Source organism: Nomascus leucogenys, chromosome 17 (assembly GCF_006542625.1).
Source record: "Nomascus leucogenys isolate Asia chromosome 17, Asia_NLE_v1, whole genome shotgun sequence".
In the NCBI taxonomy this organism is placed as follows: Eukaryota; Metazoa; Chordata; class Mammalia; order Primates; family Hylobatidae; genus Nomascus; species Nomascus leucogenys.
The window spans coordinates 17,522,254-17,540,408 of record NC_044397.1 but is presented as its reverse complement, the minus strand read 5'-3'; the positions used below and the strand labels follow the sequence as shown (position 1 = coordinate 17,540,408).

The 18,155-nt window shown below is 39.0% G+C and overlaps 1 protein-coding gene across 3 annotated transcripts in view; it reads right to left on the bottom strand.

Moving 5' to 3' along the window:
• The window catches only part of RBMS1 (RNA binding motif single stranded interacting protein 1), a 218,659-nt gene that overhangs the window by 8,248 nt on the left and 192,256 nt on the right, over positions 1–18,155 (bottom strand). For 2 of the 3 annotated variants that reach the window (XM_012496499.2, XM_030795796.1), the window contains exons 7-10: positions 6,778–6,893; positions 4,823–4,872; positions 4,603–4,696; positions 1,129–1,179 (exon numbers count right to left, since the gene is read on the bottom strand). In XM_012496499.2, the coding sequence (XP_012351953.1) occupies positions 1,129–1,179; positions 4,603–4,696; positions 4,823–4,872; positions 6,778–6,893 (311 nt within the window). The remainder of the gene's footprint in view (positions 1–1,128; positions 1,180–4,602; positions 4,697–4,822; positions 4,873–6,777; positions 6,894–18,155) is intronic. The other variant, XM_003266159.3, reaches the window with a different exon arrangement.

Here is an 18,155-nt window from a genome sequence, read left to right as displayed (position 1 = left end):
GGTATCCCAAGACAAATTGCTGTCTGAAGATAAGGCCAAGAATAGAGTTCTTTTTCTAAGCAACCAAATCTGTTTTTATTTTACACATATTGTGAACCGTATTGTTTACCAGGATTCCCATTTTGCATCAGTTACTAGAAAGCTTAGAGCCAAATTTGTGATTTTCTCATGTGAGCATGCAGGTCATTGTGTTGGACATCCTTAGCCTTATTGTAACTTTGTTCTCCATATGTATTTTTCAATTTTCAAACCCTTCTTCCACAAACTAGATCTTATGTGTCTTTGAAAAACACATGAAATACACTATATAACTCACTCAATTTAAAAAAATGTAATATATATGAATGCTCACGTCATTAAGAAATTATTTGTTATTTACCAAATAATGTGCTACCACTTTAGTATTTATAATCTCCATAGGCCAAGTAACACTGATGAAAATCTTCATCTCGGTTTTGAACTTTATATCTGCATTAAACAGAATGTAAAAAATGAGAGCGGTTTTATCCCAAGTACTATTAAAAATGTAGCCTCTCATTTGAATGATCTCTAAAGAGCTGGTATGAATAAGAAAATGATGCCCTGCCTCAAATATGATATATTTTAAGTTCTTATAGAAAATGTAACTTAATGTCTTCTACCAAGTTGTTTTATAAGGATGAGAAGAAGTGTTTTTTTTTTTTTTTTTTTTGAGACAGAGTCTGGCTCTGTCCCCCAGGCTGGAGTGCCGTGGCACCATCTCCGCTCACTGCAAGCTCCGCCTCCCGGGTTCATGCCATTCGCCTGCCTCAGCCTCCCGAGTAGCTGGGACTACAGGCGCCCACCACCACGCCCTGCTAATTTTTTTTTGTATTTTTAGTAGAGACAGGGTTTCACTATGTTGGCCAGGATGGTCTCGAACTCCTGACCTCGTGATCCGCCCACCTCGGCCTCCCAAAGTGCTAGGATTACAGGCTTGAGCCACCGCGCCCGACCGAGAAGAAGTTTTATAATGAAATGGTACATTCTCATATTCCATGTTTAAAATTTCCCAAATCCTATACCACCCTTGGCAAATGGTTTTAACCCAGAGAGAATATACACATAACTTACTTGTAAAACACAAAGTCATCAAGATGAAAAACTTACGGGGTGCTGTAGAATGTATGGTTGAGGTTGCATCCAAGAAGGACTTTGCACCTAGAAAAGGGGGGATTTTGAAAGAAATATTGATTTTCATTGTAAAGCTTACCTATTTCTTTAGAACTCTTTTTAATCATGTTAAAATCTACAGAAAGAAAACAAGGAAACAATACTATCAATGATTAAAAAGATTAAGGCAGTTAGAATTCTTGGCAAACTGGTCACTCTGAACAGGATGAAATGATTATTTAGAAACAATTTCTATTTGCCCACTCAAGAAGTAATTGTTGAGTATCAGGCAACAAAGAGAAAAAGGCGAAAAAGACATGGGCCCCACCCTCAAGAAATTTACTACCTATGCAAGGGAGATAAACACGCCAACAACTCAAATAAATAGTGAAAAGTGTTAACAATCAAGGTATGAACTAGATGCTTTAGAATTACAGATGAATGACGATTAATTCCAGCACATCTTATTAGAAGCTAACCCTTAAAGTATGTGCTTATTTAATACCAAAAAAAAATTCAATTTCTCTTTCATACCTAGGACATTAATTTTAGAAATCTTGTATTGTGGTCAACAATTTCTAGTTAGTGCAGAAAATAAAAATCTGAAATTCAGCTTAATGAAATTAAACTTCAGTAACTAGATTTTGACATCTACAGTCAAATGGGCATCCACACAGTAGACCCTCTGAATCGAGAAATAGATGTGAGAGTCAGGTTTTGTGGCAGGAAAGAAAGCATGTGTAGTCTGCCACTCAAGAGAAAAACATATCAGCCCATTTCTTGATGCCCAGAGCTTTCCAGAGTCTAAGTAATTTTATAATAAGTTTCAGTTTCCAATTCTTAACAACAAAACCCTCCTGCATTTTATCCCCTATTGTTAACTTCAGAGGTTCAACAGAGAGGATATGGGGAAGAGTCATGGGGGAAGAATGTATTGTGATTTACCTTGATAGCAGAGCCCCGATACTTGTTTTCTCTGGTTTCCTTTGCCACCTAAGGCAGACCAAAGTTAAGTGCTTCTGCCTTGTTAACATTTCAGTTATCTGGACTGTAGCCTTTCCCCCTTGGGGTTGGTGGTTTCTTGCAGCTGCCAATTTCTCAAATCCAATTGCATAAGCTTATGGTGGTTTAGTGGAGAAAGGCCCACTCCAACACGAGTGCAGGGCCCTCACTGGATATATGATGGGAAGGCAAACAACTCCCTACAGACCCTAATTTGGGCCAGATGCCCCCATTTTTTATATGCTTCAGTGGTCTTAATAATCTAATAGCTTATAGCATTACAGGATTAGGGAACTATGACATCTAATTTTCTTTCTTAAGCAGCAAATCAGCTGCTGTCAATTTCTATTCCTCAATTTTCTAATTATAAAATGGGAATAATAATGTTTTGTAAACTCTTTACTATTGGTTCTTAACCTCTTTAGGGTCACGAGCCCTCTGAAAACCTAATTAGGGAAATAGAACATTTTCCCCCACTTAATGGCACATACACAAGCAACATTTTGCAAACAACTTAAGGAGTCACAGATCACTTAAAGCTCATCCACTGACCCTACTAGGTCCCTGAACTTATGTAGTTAAAAATCAGTCTTCAAGGCTATGGCACTGAGTGTCAGGCAATGCAATGAAATTCCATATGTATCTTAGAGAAATACAGAATGCCCAGGAGAGGAAATAAGGCCTCTGAAATAATACGTTGTTTCCAGTTAGCTATATCAAATCTATTACTGACACAGATCTCCTAATTTTTATTGTACAAAATGGTTCCGTGGCCAAAATGCACACTGGTTTTATATTAAAGAGGGAAAAAGAGGTGTTGGAGAAATGTGTTAATAGCTGTAATATCTATAGCAACATAAATTCAAATTAATACTTACAATCTTTCATTTGCCTGAGAATAACTTACACTTGCCCCTATTTTTAGTGACATATAAATGACAGAGGTTTCCAAGTTCAGACAGTTAAGAAAGACTACCTTTTCATACCAGACACAGGAATTGTTAATTGGGGAAGTGCACTAGAGCAGATCTCACTGAGTCTTATACAGTCAAGGAAAGGATAGGAATCCTAAATCTAAAACAACTAAAGAGGCATTAAATTAGTCAATACTACGCCCAGCAGAATGAAGCACCAGAATAAGTAACATGAGAACCCAGAGAGAATAAAGAAAAGAAAATGAGTGATAACTCAGGGAAAGGAGGCTGTAAGAGCCTAGAAGCTTAGGAGACTGTGAATGATAATGCCAACCTTCAGTTTTAGCGCATCTAATCACTTCTGTTATTCAAGACCATTTTTATGTTTTTAGACAGAATTAGTTATATGACATTGCTTATTTTGGCCAATTCATGACTTAAACGTATAACTAATATACTCTTATTATCAGCCACCTAATCCTGCATATTAATGATAATAATCATAGCTAACATTAACTGAGTGATAATGATATGCAAGGTCCTTGGCTGGGCTCTTTATACAGTCTCATTTGGTTTTCATAATTCTCTCAAGCCTATGAGATAGAAACTATTATTATCCCCATTTTAAAGATGAGGAAACTGAGGCTTATAGATGTTAAAATAACACAACTATTAGATTACATATTGTAGCCCTCTAACCCCAGAAATTAGGACTACAACATCTTAATTCAATTGTTTTAAAATTAAGAATACACAAAAATTTAGTCACACAGGATCCTGACGGTCAACAAAAGGGAACTCTGCTCCCACATGTCTGCAATTGAACTCCATTATAAGGTTCCTATCTGGGTCCAGGAAGTAATTCCGTTAGAGGTTTTCTGACACAGGAGGAGAAATGCATGTACACTACTGGGTTCATGGCAGACAGGAGCTACCTTTGCATTAAAATCAAATCAAATCTTGAAATACAAGACACTTCAAGAGTTTTTGTTTCTAAGTTGGGAATTTATTTTAAGGTAAAGCCTCCTCAGGTAATAACCTAAACAGGAAGTAACCTTTTTGCTTTTATATTTTTACCTCAAATGTCAGCTGCATTGCTTACTTAATGCTACCTACTAGAGACACATCTTTATGTATTACCATGTCTACTTGTTCTTTTATCAGTTCCTGCTGATGAATAAACAAAAGCAAGGGTACACACCTACTCTGTATTATATCTAACGGCAATTATCTTAAGTTTCAATTTTTGGGACACATGGTGTCCAAAAGCAGGGCCCCTTGGTGAAGGAAGTGTTTGGGTTCATTCCAATTCCAAAATGCTATGATTCCAAGGACTGACCACTGACAAACATTTTCCTTTGCTTTACATTCTCCTACACATAAAAATAAATCACTCTGCCAAATACAAAGCAGCTCATACTAAATTGGGTATCCAAGCTGCATAATATTTGACTCAAATTTCATAAACGCTCAAAATTTTAAGACACATAAAAATGTAGCAGAAATTCATGATCCGCAAGTGGTTATACTACTGACGAATCCTAAAGGTACAAACCTGGTAGGCAGATACAGGAGATGCAATATAGGGTGTAATAGAAGTTTGAGTGATCATTCGGTTTGTAGCAATACTGTATGGTGAAGGATAAAATCTAGAACAAACACAAAAGCCTTTATTAAGTAATCCTTTAAATAGAATAATTCATGGAACAAATGTCTGATATTTTCCACCTTCACATTTTCCCTCAAGCCATTATGGATTTATCTTAATGACATACCCGTTCTGTATAGCAGCTGTAGTTGGGTCGTAAGTAAGTGTCATTCCAGCCTATGAGAAGAGAAAGAAATATCAACATTCATCTAGAAAGGCATGATTTAAAAATTCTACTTTTAGCCAGGTGTGGTGGTGTGCACCTGTAGTCCCAGCTTCTGGGGAGGCTGAGGTGGGAAGATCCCTTTGAAGCCCAGGAGTTCGAGGCTGTAGTTAGCTATGATTACATCACTGCACTCCAGCCTGGGCAACAGAAGGAGATCCCTGTCTCTTAAAAAAAAAAAGGGGAGGGAGGGGAATTTGTACTTAGAGTCTAGTAGCATTTGATAAAAATGGGAGTTTCTGTTAGTCAAAATGACTATAAATATAAGAATCTCTGGACCTGCACTGTCCCATGTGATAGTCATACGCCACATGCAGCTATTTAAAACTACATAAAAAATCGATCTCTCTAGCATACTAGCTATGTTTCAAGTGCTCAGAGAGTCACCTGTGGCTGGTGGCTGTTATTGGACAGTGCAGATTCTAGAACATTTTCCCTAGACATTCTTGGATCAATATGTTATTGTTTTTAAAATAATAATTCATGGAAAGTCAATACAGGGAAATGGCGGTCCAAAATTTTATTAGGAAATTGAGAGTTTTAATTAAAAAAAAACTATTCAAAAGAGAGGTGAAAAAAAACCCAACTCAGTGATAAATGTACTATTTATATATAAATATTTAGATTACTATTTAGGATAACTTCTAGATATTATAAATATAAACCCCTCTAAGAAACCATGACAGCCTGGGCAACATAGTTACATCCTATCTCTATAAAAAATTTAAAAAATTAGGCCAGGCACGATGGTTCATGCCTGTAATCCCAGCACTTTGGGAGGCCGAGGTGGGTAGATCATGAGGCCAGGAGATTGAGACCATCCCGACTAACACAGTGAAACCCCATCTCTGGTAAAAATACAAAAAATTAGCCGGGCGTGGTGGTGGGTGCCTGTAGTCCCAAGCTACTTGGGAGGCTGAGGCAGGAGAATGGCACGAACCCGGGAGGCAGAGCTTGCAGTGAGCGGAGATCGCGCCACTGCCCTCCAGCCTGGGCGACAGAGCAAGACTCCATCTCAAAAAAAAAAAAAAAGAAAAAAAAATTTTTTTTTAAATTAGCCAGGAGTGGTGGCTTGTCCTTGTCATCCCAGCTACACAGGAGGCTGAGGTGGGAGGACTGCTTGAGCACAGGAGTTCGAGGTTGCGAGGTTGTGGTGGGCTATAACCACACCACTGGGCTCCAGCCTGAGCAACAGAGACCATGTTTCTTTCTGTTTTTTTTTTTTTTTTTTTTGAGATGGAGTCTCGCTCTGTTGCCCAGGCTGGAATGCAGTGGCATGATCTTGGAACACTGCAGCCTCTGCCTCCCAGGCTGCAGTGATTCTCCTGCCTCAGCCTCTTGGGTAGCTGGGATTACAGGCATGCACCACCATGCAGGGCTCATTTTTGTATTTTTAGTAGAGACGGGGTTTTGCCATGTTGGCCAGGCTGATCTCTAACTCCTGATCTCAGGTGATCTGCCTGCCTTGGCCTCCCAAAGTGCTAGGATTACGGGTGTGAGCCACTGCGCCTAGCCTACAAAAACCCTGTTTCTGAAAAAAAAAACAAAAACAAACCCAAATCACTTGTGTTTTTCTTATGGCAATTTAGAATGCTCTTTTACTTCATGTGTAGCTAGCTGGTAAACACAGCTGTTTCCACCACCTATCCGTCCATCTGGAGAATCACTCTGTTATCACCACATATAATGAAAAGAATTTTAATTTGACATCACTTGAATTATAATGTACCAAAAGGAAGATTTAATCCTGGCACCTATTTCAGAAGTGTGCAGCCAAGTCAAGATGCCTTTTTGTGTTACTTTTCATGTGGGCACTCAAGATCACACACCCCCCACTAAAGTTTCAAGAAAGGACTTACAAGTCTCACCTCTCCTTCTCTATGCCATGGTCTTCCATTAGGGATGTATTTGTTTGGGTTCTGTCTCTTTTTCTGTCCTCCATCAGCAAACTTACACAATAAAGGTTCTGTGGGGGCTAAGTAAACAGAAAAATAAAATGAAACCACAATGATATGTGTATGTGGATGACAAAATGTATTACAAAAATAGGAGTAGTGTTCATGCTGTAAGAGAATTCATACAACACTTTAAGGCAAAGTAGTTTACTCAGACCTTTGTAAAACTGTCCACGATGAAAAACATAGTGCAGAAAAACATACTAGTTATTATTTCTGAACATTTAAATAACTATTCTGAGGAAGCAAAGGAATCTTTTGATTCACTTTCACACTTAAGAGCAGACACATTTCTTCTGGTTTTGGGCCCTCTCCAATTCCACCTCTGGACGGTCACCAAAATAATCTTCAAATTCAATAGGATTGTGCCATCCTCCCCTCCCCCAACTTAAAATGGTCCCTTAGCTTCCCATTATAATTCCTAAGAGGGACCCTTCACTTCTTTCCCAGTAGAAAACAAGCCGCCTCTACACTGCTCACACACATATTTTTATTCACAATTTGTAACAATTGGTGAGTATGTTTACTTGTTTGGTGTCTGTTTCCCCTTCTAGACTATACGCCCCATGGGGGCAGTAACATTGTTTTGTCTATCACTGTATCCCCAGTGCCTAAGTGTCTGGACTTTGTAGTTGCTTATTACATCTTGGTTGCATCAATGAATGAATAGAAATAGGTCTCATATGTTTTTGGGATATGTCAGTGAAGATGGCTGTTGTGAGAAAGCTAAAAATACTTGTCCACCCTATTTAAAGGTTTTTCTGTGCCTTTAATCATACAACTGGGTATTGCTTTACTATATATCTATATATCACTATATATAGATCTGCATATTATTACTATATTACTTATAATATATATTACTATATATCTATACATTTCTATAAATTCTTCTTACAGAATCCATGACGCCAAAACAGAAAAGCAGAAGATGTAGAGAATATTTTCAAGGATATATACTCACTAAAGTTAAAAAAAAAAAATTCTACAGATAGCACAATAGGGCACAAGTGACTTTTCCTTTTCTTTGCTTTTCTGCAATGAAATAGCAGAGTATTCCAGAAAGTTGTGCATTTTTCTGTGTTTCTAGTTAATGTAATAAAGGCAGTCACACCTTCCTGTCTGGTTCCCACATTCTGTCCGTTGTCTACTGTAGAACCATGATTACTACTTTCAAGTTCTGTTTCAAAGTTAAATAACCATGAAGAGAAAAATATTACTTGTAGAAAATTTATTCCTTTCTCCTGTGCCTCTTATTATCCTAATTCATCTCTTATTTTATTTCATGATTACCCACCCACTAATGACAGGGTGGAAGCAGTAGTGTCTTTCAATGCTTCTCTGCCAAAAAACAAAACAAAACAAAACAAAAAGCCCAACTGTAACTCCTTCTGGGTGAGCTGTCTGGGCTGCTGCCTGGCACTCCTTTCTTCTTTCCCTGGTGTGAACCACTCTGGAGGGATGGGTTGGAATGCCAACTCACTTCTGAATGACAACTGGACTATGGGTATGAAGAGTCAGGAACAAAAATGTTAGGTGTCTGGTGAGACTATCAGCAAGCCTTGGCCCAGATCTAGAGAGGTTTATCCACTGACATTTGAGGTTGTAAGATGTTGACTCCACATAATCTCGTAGAGCAAGAAAGAAGATAATAAATTTGGTGGTGCTGGCACATAGTGGGTCTTCTCTAAAAATAGGTGCTTTTATCTAGAGGGTTTATGAAAACTAGGTCCTAGACTGAAATTTAACCTTTTTTTTTTTTTTTTGAAGAAGTTACTTGGCTCAGCAAGTGATCCCAACTGGCCATTTTTCTCCATTAGCATAATTTCTTTCAGAGACAGTAAATGATCAGGTTGGACTCATTCTAGAAGTTCAGTGCAGGCCACCTAAACAGGCAGGTGTGAATAAAAGCAGGTAAGCAGCCAGACCCTGATGCCTGCCTAAGCTCAACATGTGCTGAATGACCAAGTGTCCCCATCTGTGGATAAGGTGCTTCTAACACATTTTCCTTCATCTAGACTCCGGCCTGTCAAAGAAAAATAAATCTCAGGTGACAATAAACCCTGCTAAAAATGCATAACGATGAGGTAAACATCAAAGGAGTGATGACATGTTTGCAAATAGATCATTTAAAATAAACAAATGGAAGAGGATATAGCTGAATCTTTCAAAAAACGAATTATATTTACTACATGATTCTATGCTGTCATTAAGCTATTTTTTCCCCTCTAAAAGCAAAAAGGGAAATAGTTACACAGTTTGCATACTGGCAGGCATTTCATATCTTAGGAAAACAAGCTTTTTAAGAATTATAACCAGTAAAAATGACACATTTCTGAGATAGTTGCTGGCTGCTTGTTTCAGGGAAATGGGAGTACCTCAATATTCCATGTGAAGCAATATAAAATTCTAACAGCTTCTTTCCTCTTTAAAATTCTCTTTGGTCTATGTAACCACCAAAATTTTAACTTAATGTCCACTATGTGCCAAGTACACAAGAGTTGGGGATACAGTGGTAGATAAAATAGGGTCCTTTCCTCCCTGGGGCTTGTAGTTTAATGGAGAAAAGAGTGTACCTAATCTCACAAAAATCCATTTAGTCATTTATGGAACAGAGCATTGTTTTAGAGGTATTTGTTTTCAATAAAAATGCTAACCAGAAGCAAAATACTTTTGATGCAGAAACAGCTGTACTTCTTTGACAATTGCTGTTCCATTTATTTGAAGGACATTATTAGAAACAGCTTCTCCCTATAAGTTCTTAATGTTTTATTCATTACAAAGATTGTCCATGTGCCCTAGGAAAGCAAATTACATGAAGATTTAAGAAATTTTTAGGTATTTTAGGGTGGCAAAAGGGCCTGACTTATTGTAATTGATATGTGGTCTTCCATGATGTTGAGCAAGGGTTAGATGATCTGTTAGATTTTTGGGTAGGAAAAACAAACAAAACACACAGATGTCATGACCCACTTATTTTTAAGTGTGTGTGAGCTTGTTACAAAATGAGAGATCCTCATTTGGCCAGCATCTCCTGTGGCTTCTACCAAACCAGCGGTAGTCCCTAGTTTGCCTTTTGGAGCTGAATATACAGGTTCCAGGTTGAAGAATCAGGAGATCCTATGTGACAGTAGCTTGTTCTATAGAGCGTACCTTTCAGCTGAACTCCAATTGTTTTTTTACAAGGGAGAGATACCGGAAGACTGACATGCAGAAAAGGAAGTGCAATAAATACTAGTCATATGACTTTGAGTGATATGTAAGTTTGGCCAAATTAATATAAAAATTAACATGTAACTGTCAATCTTCTATATGCATGGTTACTTTTCCAGATTAGCAACTTTTTACCTTATTCTGCAAAGCAGTGATTACAAAGAATTCTGACAAATGATTTGTGATTTAAGATGTATTCCTGTATTAAAGTACTATAAAAATTATATAACCTACCCTTAAATCAACTGATTTTGCCAAATATGCAGAGCATTCTAGGTCAAATTTCCCCTTAATTAGTTGTGATCTTTTGGGTTTGTAAAGGGATTCTCATTCTCATCACCCAAAACTAAAGAGTTATTTTCCTGTTCATCAGAACCAACAGGAACATGCATCGCCAACAGCATGACAACTGCAGTGTTACCTTGAGCATTTGTTAAAGGCCCCAGGCAACACTGCAATGCAAACACTGATCTAATATTTTCTGGCATCTCTTAAGAGCCATCTAAGGTAATCATGTCACTGGATTCTCCAGTGTGCTCTCAACAGAGCTTTGAGAGTGGGATGGTCTCTTACACAAGCTTTGAGAGTGGGATGGTCTCTTACACAAGCTTGATTTTGTGGTACTAACAATCCTTCCCGAGAGACTGTGAGCTCCATGGATAAGGCTCAGGCTGATTTGCTGCCCAACTCCACCAAGTATTTTCCTTACCGATCTTCTGAAACTTAACTCTACGGTGATTTGTGCTCCAATGTCTTTCCCTGATATTCAAATAAAAAAATCACTTCTAGAATGCCTGCTTTGAGTAAGCACTGTAGCTCATGATGAGATCTGCAAGTCCTCCTCACTTATCAAACAGCTTGGAAGGACTTGGAGCTCTCTAGAGTTTGTAACAGAACCGATCTTTTCCTCAGCAGGTTCTAATGAAGGTCTTCTCCATGCTTTTCCTCGTCAGATGCTGACAGCAGTTAACAGCTGGAGAAACTGCCACTTCCAAACTTCCATCTTTCTAGTTATGCTGTATTTTATCCTAATCAAAACACTGTAAAATGTAAACTGCCCTTGATAGAAGCTTCTCCATCCACTGTGGAAAACTAGTCCACTCAGCAACTGTAATTAGCTTTCTTTGATAATGTTGGCTACTTTCAACACTCCTCAACTCACAAAATGCAAGGAACTAGCTGCTGCTTTCAAAACATTTCAATAAGGATCCAATAAATATTATCTATTTTTTATGGGCACAACATCGTTTCCTGTTTTAGCCCTCTCCTTTTCTAACTGAATTCTGTTGACCTATTCAACCACTAGGAAGAGCTACAGCTTTTCTCTGTGGACGTTCTTCCTCCTGAGGCTGTTTAGGTTTCTCCTCCTCCCCTGTGCCTTAGGGTAGTGTTTCTATCTCCAACCCAGTTTGAGAAGAGGGTAACATCTGTAATATCGTCATGTTACAATCATGTTACCTGATTATATATAGTCATGCTTTGCTCCTGCTGGGTTTGAGTTTTCTTCTTATTGAAATTCTCCTTCACCTCACTTCCCAACCCATCAACTAAGAGTTGTTTATCAGTAAAACAATGATTTGACAATATTAAAGTCATGTTAAATGCAAAACAAAAACTCCATACCTCCCATGACTCCAACAAACATATTTTAATTTTCTGTATTTACTACTTTTCTAAGTCTATGTAGAGCCATTTATTTTTCACATTTGCAATGATAGGTCCTTTTCTTCTACCATTTATGTTGTGGGTCCTTCCCTACCTTGTTTAATGGTGACATAGTATTTTATTTGTATAGTTTATTATTGTAACTAACACTGTAGGAACATCTGTGTGTGGATCTTAATCTTTTTTAATTGCAGTGCCAACTGCTATAGTGGTGGGTGTACTGTATGGTGGTATTCTAACCAGTATTCTAACTGGCTCATAATTAGTCTCCAAGGGTTTAAAATTCTGCTTTTGTATTTACTAGCTAGTGACTCCGGGAAAGTTATTCAATGTCTCTGGTCTCATAATCTCTGAAATGGGGATGATAATAGTGCCTACTTCAAAAGATTGTTATAGTTAACATAACAAGTGCTTAGAACAGCTAGTGTTCTTACTACTGTGGCAACAGGGAGAGCCCAAGTTTTTGAATTATGGCTCCTCCTCTTGTTTTCAAATTAAGAAAAATTCTCAGGAGAGGGACACTTCTGGTTCAGAAGGTCTAAACACTTGGGGACTGGCCTGTTATCCATGGGATTTGAATCTGAGAGATTTAAGGAGCTGGATAGAGTTGCTGCCTCGGCTTCTCACAGAATGAAGAAATGTTGAAGTTATAGTTAAGGATAAAGTTACTGGTCAATGTCTTTTAGAAAACTGTTACACAATAACACCTACAACTTCTACCCAAGAGCCTTGTGCTTTAATAAAATCTTACTCCACTATTTACTCCTCACTGGCAGAACCTGATCGTGAAAGGGTGTAAAATGTTGATTTGTGAGGCTGGCTTTAGGCTGGGTGTGATCGATGGTGATAATTGTTGTAAGGCAGCCTCACCATAAGCCTGGTGTGGGGACTAGAACACTGGCGCATCTCAGGTTGTGGGCCCCTGTCACTTTTTAAAAATTAGTCTTCTCCTCCTCAGTAGGAATGAATTTGAATTCTGGATCTGCAAGACTGCCCTTGCTCCACTGGCCACCTAGGCCTGTTCCAGCACTTTTGCTGTCACGACAACAATTCTTAAGAGTATAGCCCTTGAAAGGTACAGCTCATGATGCTGTGTGAGTTCAGATCCAGTTCTGTTGTATGTACTGGGTGAAGGAGATATGACTGCACGTCCTGCAGGTACCAGGGACATTGCACATGTCTTCAAGTATTTCTTTTGTCCTAGAGCTACCAAAATTTTCTGTTTTTACAGGGTAACAATGCTTAAGAGAAATATTAAGGGAACAAAATGGGCAATAAAAGCCTTTGAAAAATCTCCAGGCCTTTTACTAGATTCATAATTTTCTCTCTAAACATTATCTTTTCTGCTACCTGGCATAGGACAATGCCCTCATAATATCACTATACACACAGAGTTATGAAATGTGGGCAAGAGCAGTTTTCAAGCCCCACTGGACACATAACCAATTGGAAAAGTCAGAGTAACACAAAAAGCAGATGTAAAACAAGCTGAAGTCTTTGAAGGGAGTCTGCCAGCAGACACATATGCACTTCACTGGGGCTCCTCTGTGACAAGATGAAGCTGTGAGCGATGTGGCAGAATGATAACAGTGCAACACTGAGAATCTAACAGGCACTCCCTGCCCTTAGCACACAGGGACTTATTCACACTCCATTAATGTCATGGAGAGATTCAGAAAGCGAGATGGGAAATCATACTGTCTCCTGCAGCACTGAACACACTGTTAGCCTTTGTCTTTGAGAGGTGGTAGTGGTGGCTGGAGGGGAGAGGCGTTTGTGCAGGGAGTCAGGGCGCCAGAGCTGTTTTCAGCTCTAGGATAGTTCCAGCTCACATGCCATACGCATTAGTCTTCTCAAAGACTGTACTCTCTTCCAGAAAGGTCCTAGAAGAGGATTTTTAGACAAACCACTGAATCATGATCATGTGTTTCAGTGTTTTTGCCTGAGGCATGTCTCCTAATTTGGACACTGGTTCTAGATAACTAAAACTTCCCATCTCTGTTTCTAACATTCATTGTGTAGAAAACTGCCACCATAGTATTACTGCATAATGGAATTTTTATCAAGCAAGTATTAAGCAGTTGTGGAAAACCTCTATGGAATTCACCTAGTCTGTGTCATGAAGAAGCCATGGGTTCTTTTACCCTGGTTGGGGACCTTCCAAGTAAATCTGACTTCCTACAAACAAGCCACCTCCAATATTTCAGGAAAAAATGAAGGACTGGGTGGGGAAAGACAGAAGGAAAGGCCACATAAGCAATTATTTTTTTCCCCCAACAAACTATAACATACATTTAAAGAAACATCTGCTATAAGAAAAGATAAAGCCTCTTTTAAAATATAGTGACATCAGACAAAAAAGCACATGATTTTAAAAGAGCATTTCAGAAAGCAGACGGCACTAGAAATTGTGATGTGGTACATTAGATTTTTACAAAACTGTAACCATGTGCTATATTATGTGCCATGCCCCAGGCCAGAGTGGGACATGGCTGGCATGGGGGACCCAGCCATGCCACCTGGGTATGGAAAGAATATGGTGGCAGGAGGGCAGGCAGTGTAGAAGTGACAGCTCATGTGCATAGCTGACTTCCTCCTGCTTAGCCATCTAGAGAATTCCTTAAGAGTGTCACAGCTAGGATGAGTTCATTGTTCAGTTTGTTCATTTTAAGAAAGTATCTTTCGGGAATTGTGTCTAATGTGGGTTTCTTTTCTGTACTTGGCTCCAATGTCATGGGCAAACCGCCAGCCATGCAAGAATCCAAGTACTCTGACAGGAATCATCCCAGATAATTCTGCTTATGCCAGCTAAACAACTTGCATCATTAAATAAACCGTCTCTGACTGTATTTATGAAATGTTATGTCTACCTAGCAATGAGACTACATTACGCAAACATTCAAGTGGAGGCTCATTCAACTGACCCCTGCCTGACAATATTTTTGTTTTTTATCTGGTTCTTCTGATAATAATCATATGCCCTCCACAGAGAAACTGATGCTACGGAGTAGCCACTCAGGGGATATAAAGAAAGAACAGTATCTAATACATAAACTGGTACTCAAAAGAATTCTGAAGTCACCATGTATACAAAAAAAAAAAAAAAAAAAAAAAAAAAAAGAAAAAAGAAGTCCAGAGAAGTTGAAAAATCTTTCACATTCTTTGTGGGTTTTCAAGTCTACTGGGGACTTGTTTTTGGGAAAAGCTGAAGTCACTGTGACAGGGTGCTTCCAAGTCTGGCATTATACATTTAACATTCATGCCTAAAGACAATTTAACCTCCTGTGAAAAAAGGTGGTATCCAAAAAGGCCCTCAAATTAGCAGTGATTCTTGGGAAGAGCTCTGCATGAAAAATGCTCTTAGAAACCCGTTGGTAACTTCTGGTGGTAGGGTGATGCACAAGCTCCCTGAGTCTAGCACAAAATTAAAAAGAAAACATAGCTCCTGCCCCCCAAGAACATGCAATCTAATTGTCAACCAAGACTTATACACTCAAAAGATCATTACACATTCAAAATGGCACAAAATTAAGTGCTAATTCAGAACAAAGAGAGCAGCTTGACTGAAAAACTGTACCCCTGCAGTAATGCTCTCACTGTGGAAGGAATTAGTCTGTTTCTTGTGCTCCACTTGCAACTTGGCACAGCTTGGAAGAAACCACTCTTTACTAGCTGTGAAGGTGAAGAGGATCCTACGATCATTTACATGTGGTTTGGAAATCTAGGGCTTTTATTTCCCTTGAATGGATGTGACCAACAGTCTGCAAATCCCCTTCAAAGAAAACACCAAGGACAAAACCATGAAGTTCTTTAGAGAAAAAAAGAGACTGTCTAACCTTGATCTGTGACACCCTGAGATCTACTTTACTCAAGGAACTGAAGAGCTTTTGTTGTTATTAATTTAGCAAAACATTCCTTCAACAGGGAAGATCTTATCTTAGACTGATACACCATCAAAACAAAAGTGTCCTAGATGTTTTTCCTTCTCAAACTTTCCTTGTTGCACACAAGAATGAGTTAAAAAAGCAAAGAGGTCACAAGTAAGTGGATGAATAGGTGGTCACAAGTAGGTGGAATAGTCCCTTCAAAGGGACTAGTGTGTGGGGCCCTGCTCATGCAAAGGCTGACACAGTAGAAGCAAGAAAACATCAGCTGGGCACAGGTGCTCAATGCCGGAGGCTGACAGGGTAGGGTTTACAGAAGACTCCCACATACAAAATTTCTCCTTTGTCTTTACTTGGGCAGAAATTAAAAACATTATTTTCTCTTTCCTTTTTTTTTTTCAACTCTACTGATGTTGATGGGAAAACAATACTAACTTAAACAACAAAAAAAGAAATCTCTTCCACTAGATTGAATTTCTTGAAATAATTACTTCCAGGTTTTATATTTCATGCTCCAAATTTGTGTATGTAAGCAGTTCAACTTCAGATACAGTCACAGATGCAGTATGCTCTCAGGTTTTAGTATTACAAGATCAGGTGTAGTCTGTGGAACTGCACATACAAATTAGTTTCTCTATGAAATGAAACGCAACTGAATACAGAAAATTAAAGTGAATTTCTAATGGTAATCATCAGTCATCTAGCTAAAGATAAAACAGTAGAGTTACAGCGGAATAAATACTAAACACTAGTTATACACACACAGCCTTGGAGAAACTGCTCTCTTCAATGACTTCTGGCTGGAATGAATCTAACTTCAAAACACCTCAATGTTTCTTGGCTGTCTCTCATGCGAAAAACTGGGATAAATATTCTATATGGCCTCTGTGCTTGCTTTCAAGATTGGGCCTGACCTTTTTTTTATGTTATTTAATAAGGTTCATTTCACTGAATCTATTAACTTCAGTGTGTACTATTTTTGCATAGAAAAAGTGGCAAAAATCTGTGTTTTGGCAAATGGGGCACTCTGTTCTAATTCTTGTGGATTCTGTGGCAGTTGCTCACTTTAGAGACTCCTCCCCCATTCAGAGATGAGCACCAGTGTCTGCTCTCCCAGCCTGAGTATTTGGGATAAATCTTGTTGATATGGCTAATCCACTTGAGACTCCAACAAACAGGTGGCCAGGGGAGCAGTTAAAGGCTCCCTCTCCAGACCTGTACCTAACACTAAGTGAAACCTCAACTTTAACCCTTGGGCATGCTTGGGCAGAAGCTGGAAAGTGCGACTTTGAGCTGACATGGACCTAAGGCTCAATGAAGACTTGCTGATCTGGGATACAGATTGGGAAGTGGAATTACAGATGTATTATGCCGGCTAAGCATAAGATGACTAAAATTACAGGGAAGAAAAGATGGAGGAGGGTGTATGTGGCTTTTTTTCTTTTTACCCATTTTAACAATTTCATTACCTCCCCCTCAAAGCAAGGTGATGTGGTTTCTAAATTTTGAAACTTTCTCCTTTTTGGCAGGCGGCATGCTAGTGGCTGGCTGCAAATCAGATCAGAAGACATTTCAATCTCCCCCTACATGGTAGCTTGTTAAGAACATAGTATTGGCCTGGTGTTAACAGTGTAGTAAAATTTATTCAAAACCAACAAATATTTGTTGTTGCATAGTATGGCTCAAATGTGGTGGGCATGAAAATAAAAAGCTGAAGATACAGTTTCTACTTTCAAGGAGCTTCTAGTTTAGTGGGACTGACACATGTAAACATGTTAAATGCCACAGCACAGGGAGGTGTCCTCAAGGTGATGATCTGCAGATAGAGCACAACCCAACTGGGTCAGAGGAGATCCTTGCAGGGAGGAGGCAAGCCCTGAACACAGTCTTGAAGGCTGAGGAAGAGACAGCCAGGCTAAAGGGAACCAAAAGGATCCAGGTCATTGGAAACCATGAGAGAAAGCCAAGAAAAATGATGCAGCACGCTGTGTTGGGAATACCATTTGTAGTTCAATGTTGGAGGAGGATAAGCAGGAAGGCAGAGGATGGAGGGAGACAGGACTGCAGAAGTAGGCAAGGGCTCCTGTCACCTTTGGCTTTCCATGCCATTCCAGGAATCCTCGATCTTTCCTTCTAACTGAGAGGGGGTGGATTTTTAACAATAAAGTGACACATACGTATATATTTTATCTAAGTCTCTCTGGCTACAGTCAGGGAGAATATCTTAGAGAGGTAAGAAGAAATAGGGCTGATGCAATGGTGCAGATGACAGATGATCAGAAATTAAACTAGGCAGTGGCAGGAGAAAGGGAGGGAGAGGGTAGATTCTAGAAATAATCAGGAAGAAAAATTTGGGGACTTGAATGATTATTTGTATGTGAGATACAAAGCACAGGGGAGGTAGGGGAGTCCAGTCCTGGGTTTCTAGCTTGGGAGTCTGGGTAGATACTGGTTCTACTAACTGAGAGTAGGAAAACAGGAGGAAGAGCAGAATTAGATGGGAAGTGAGGTAAGGGGGAC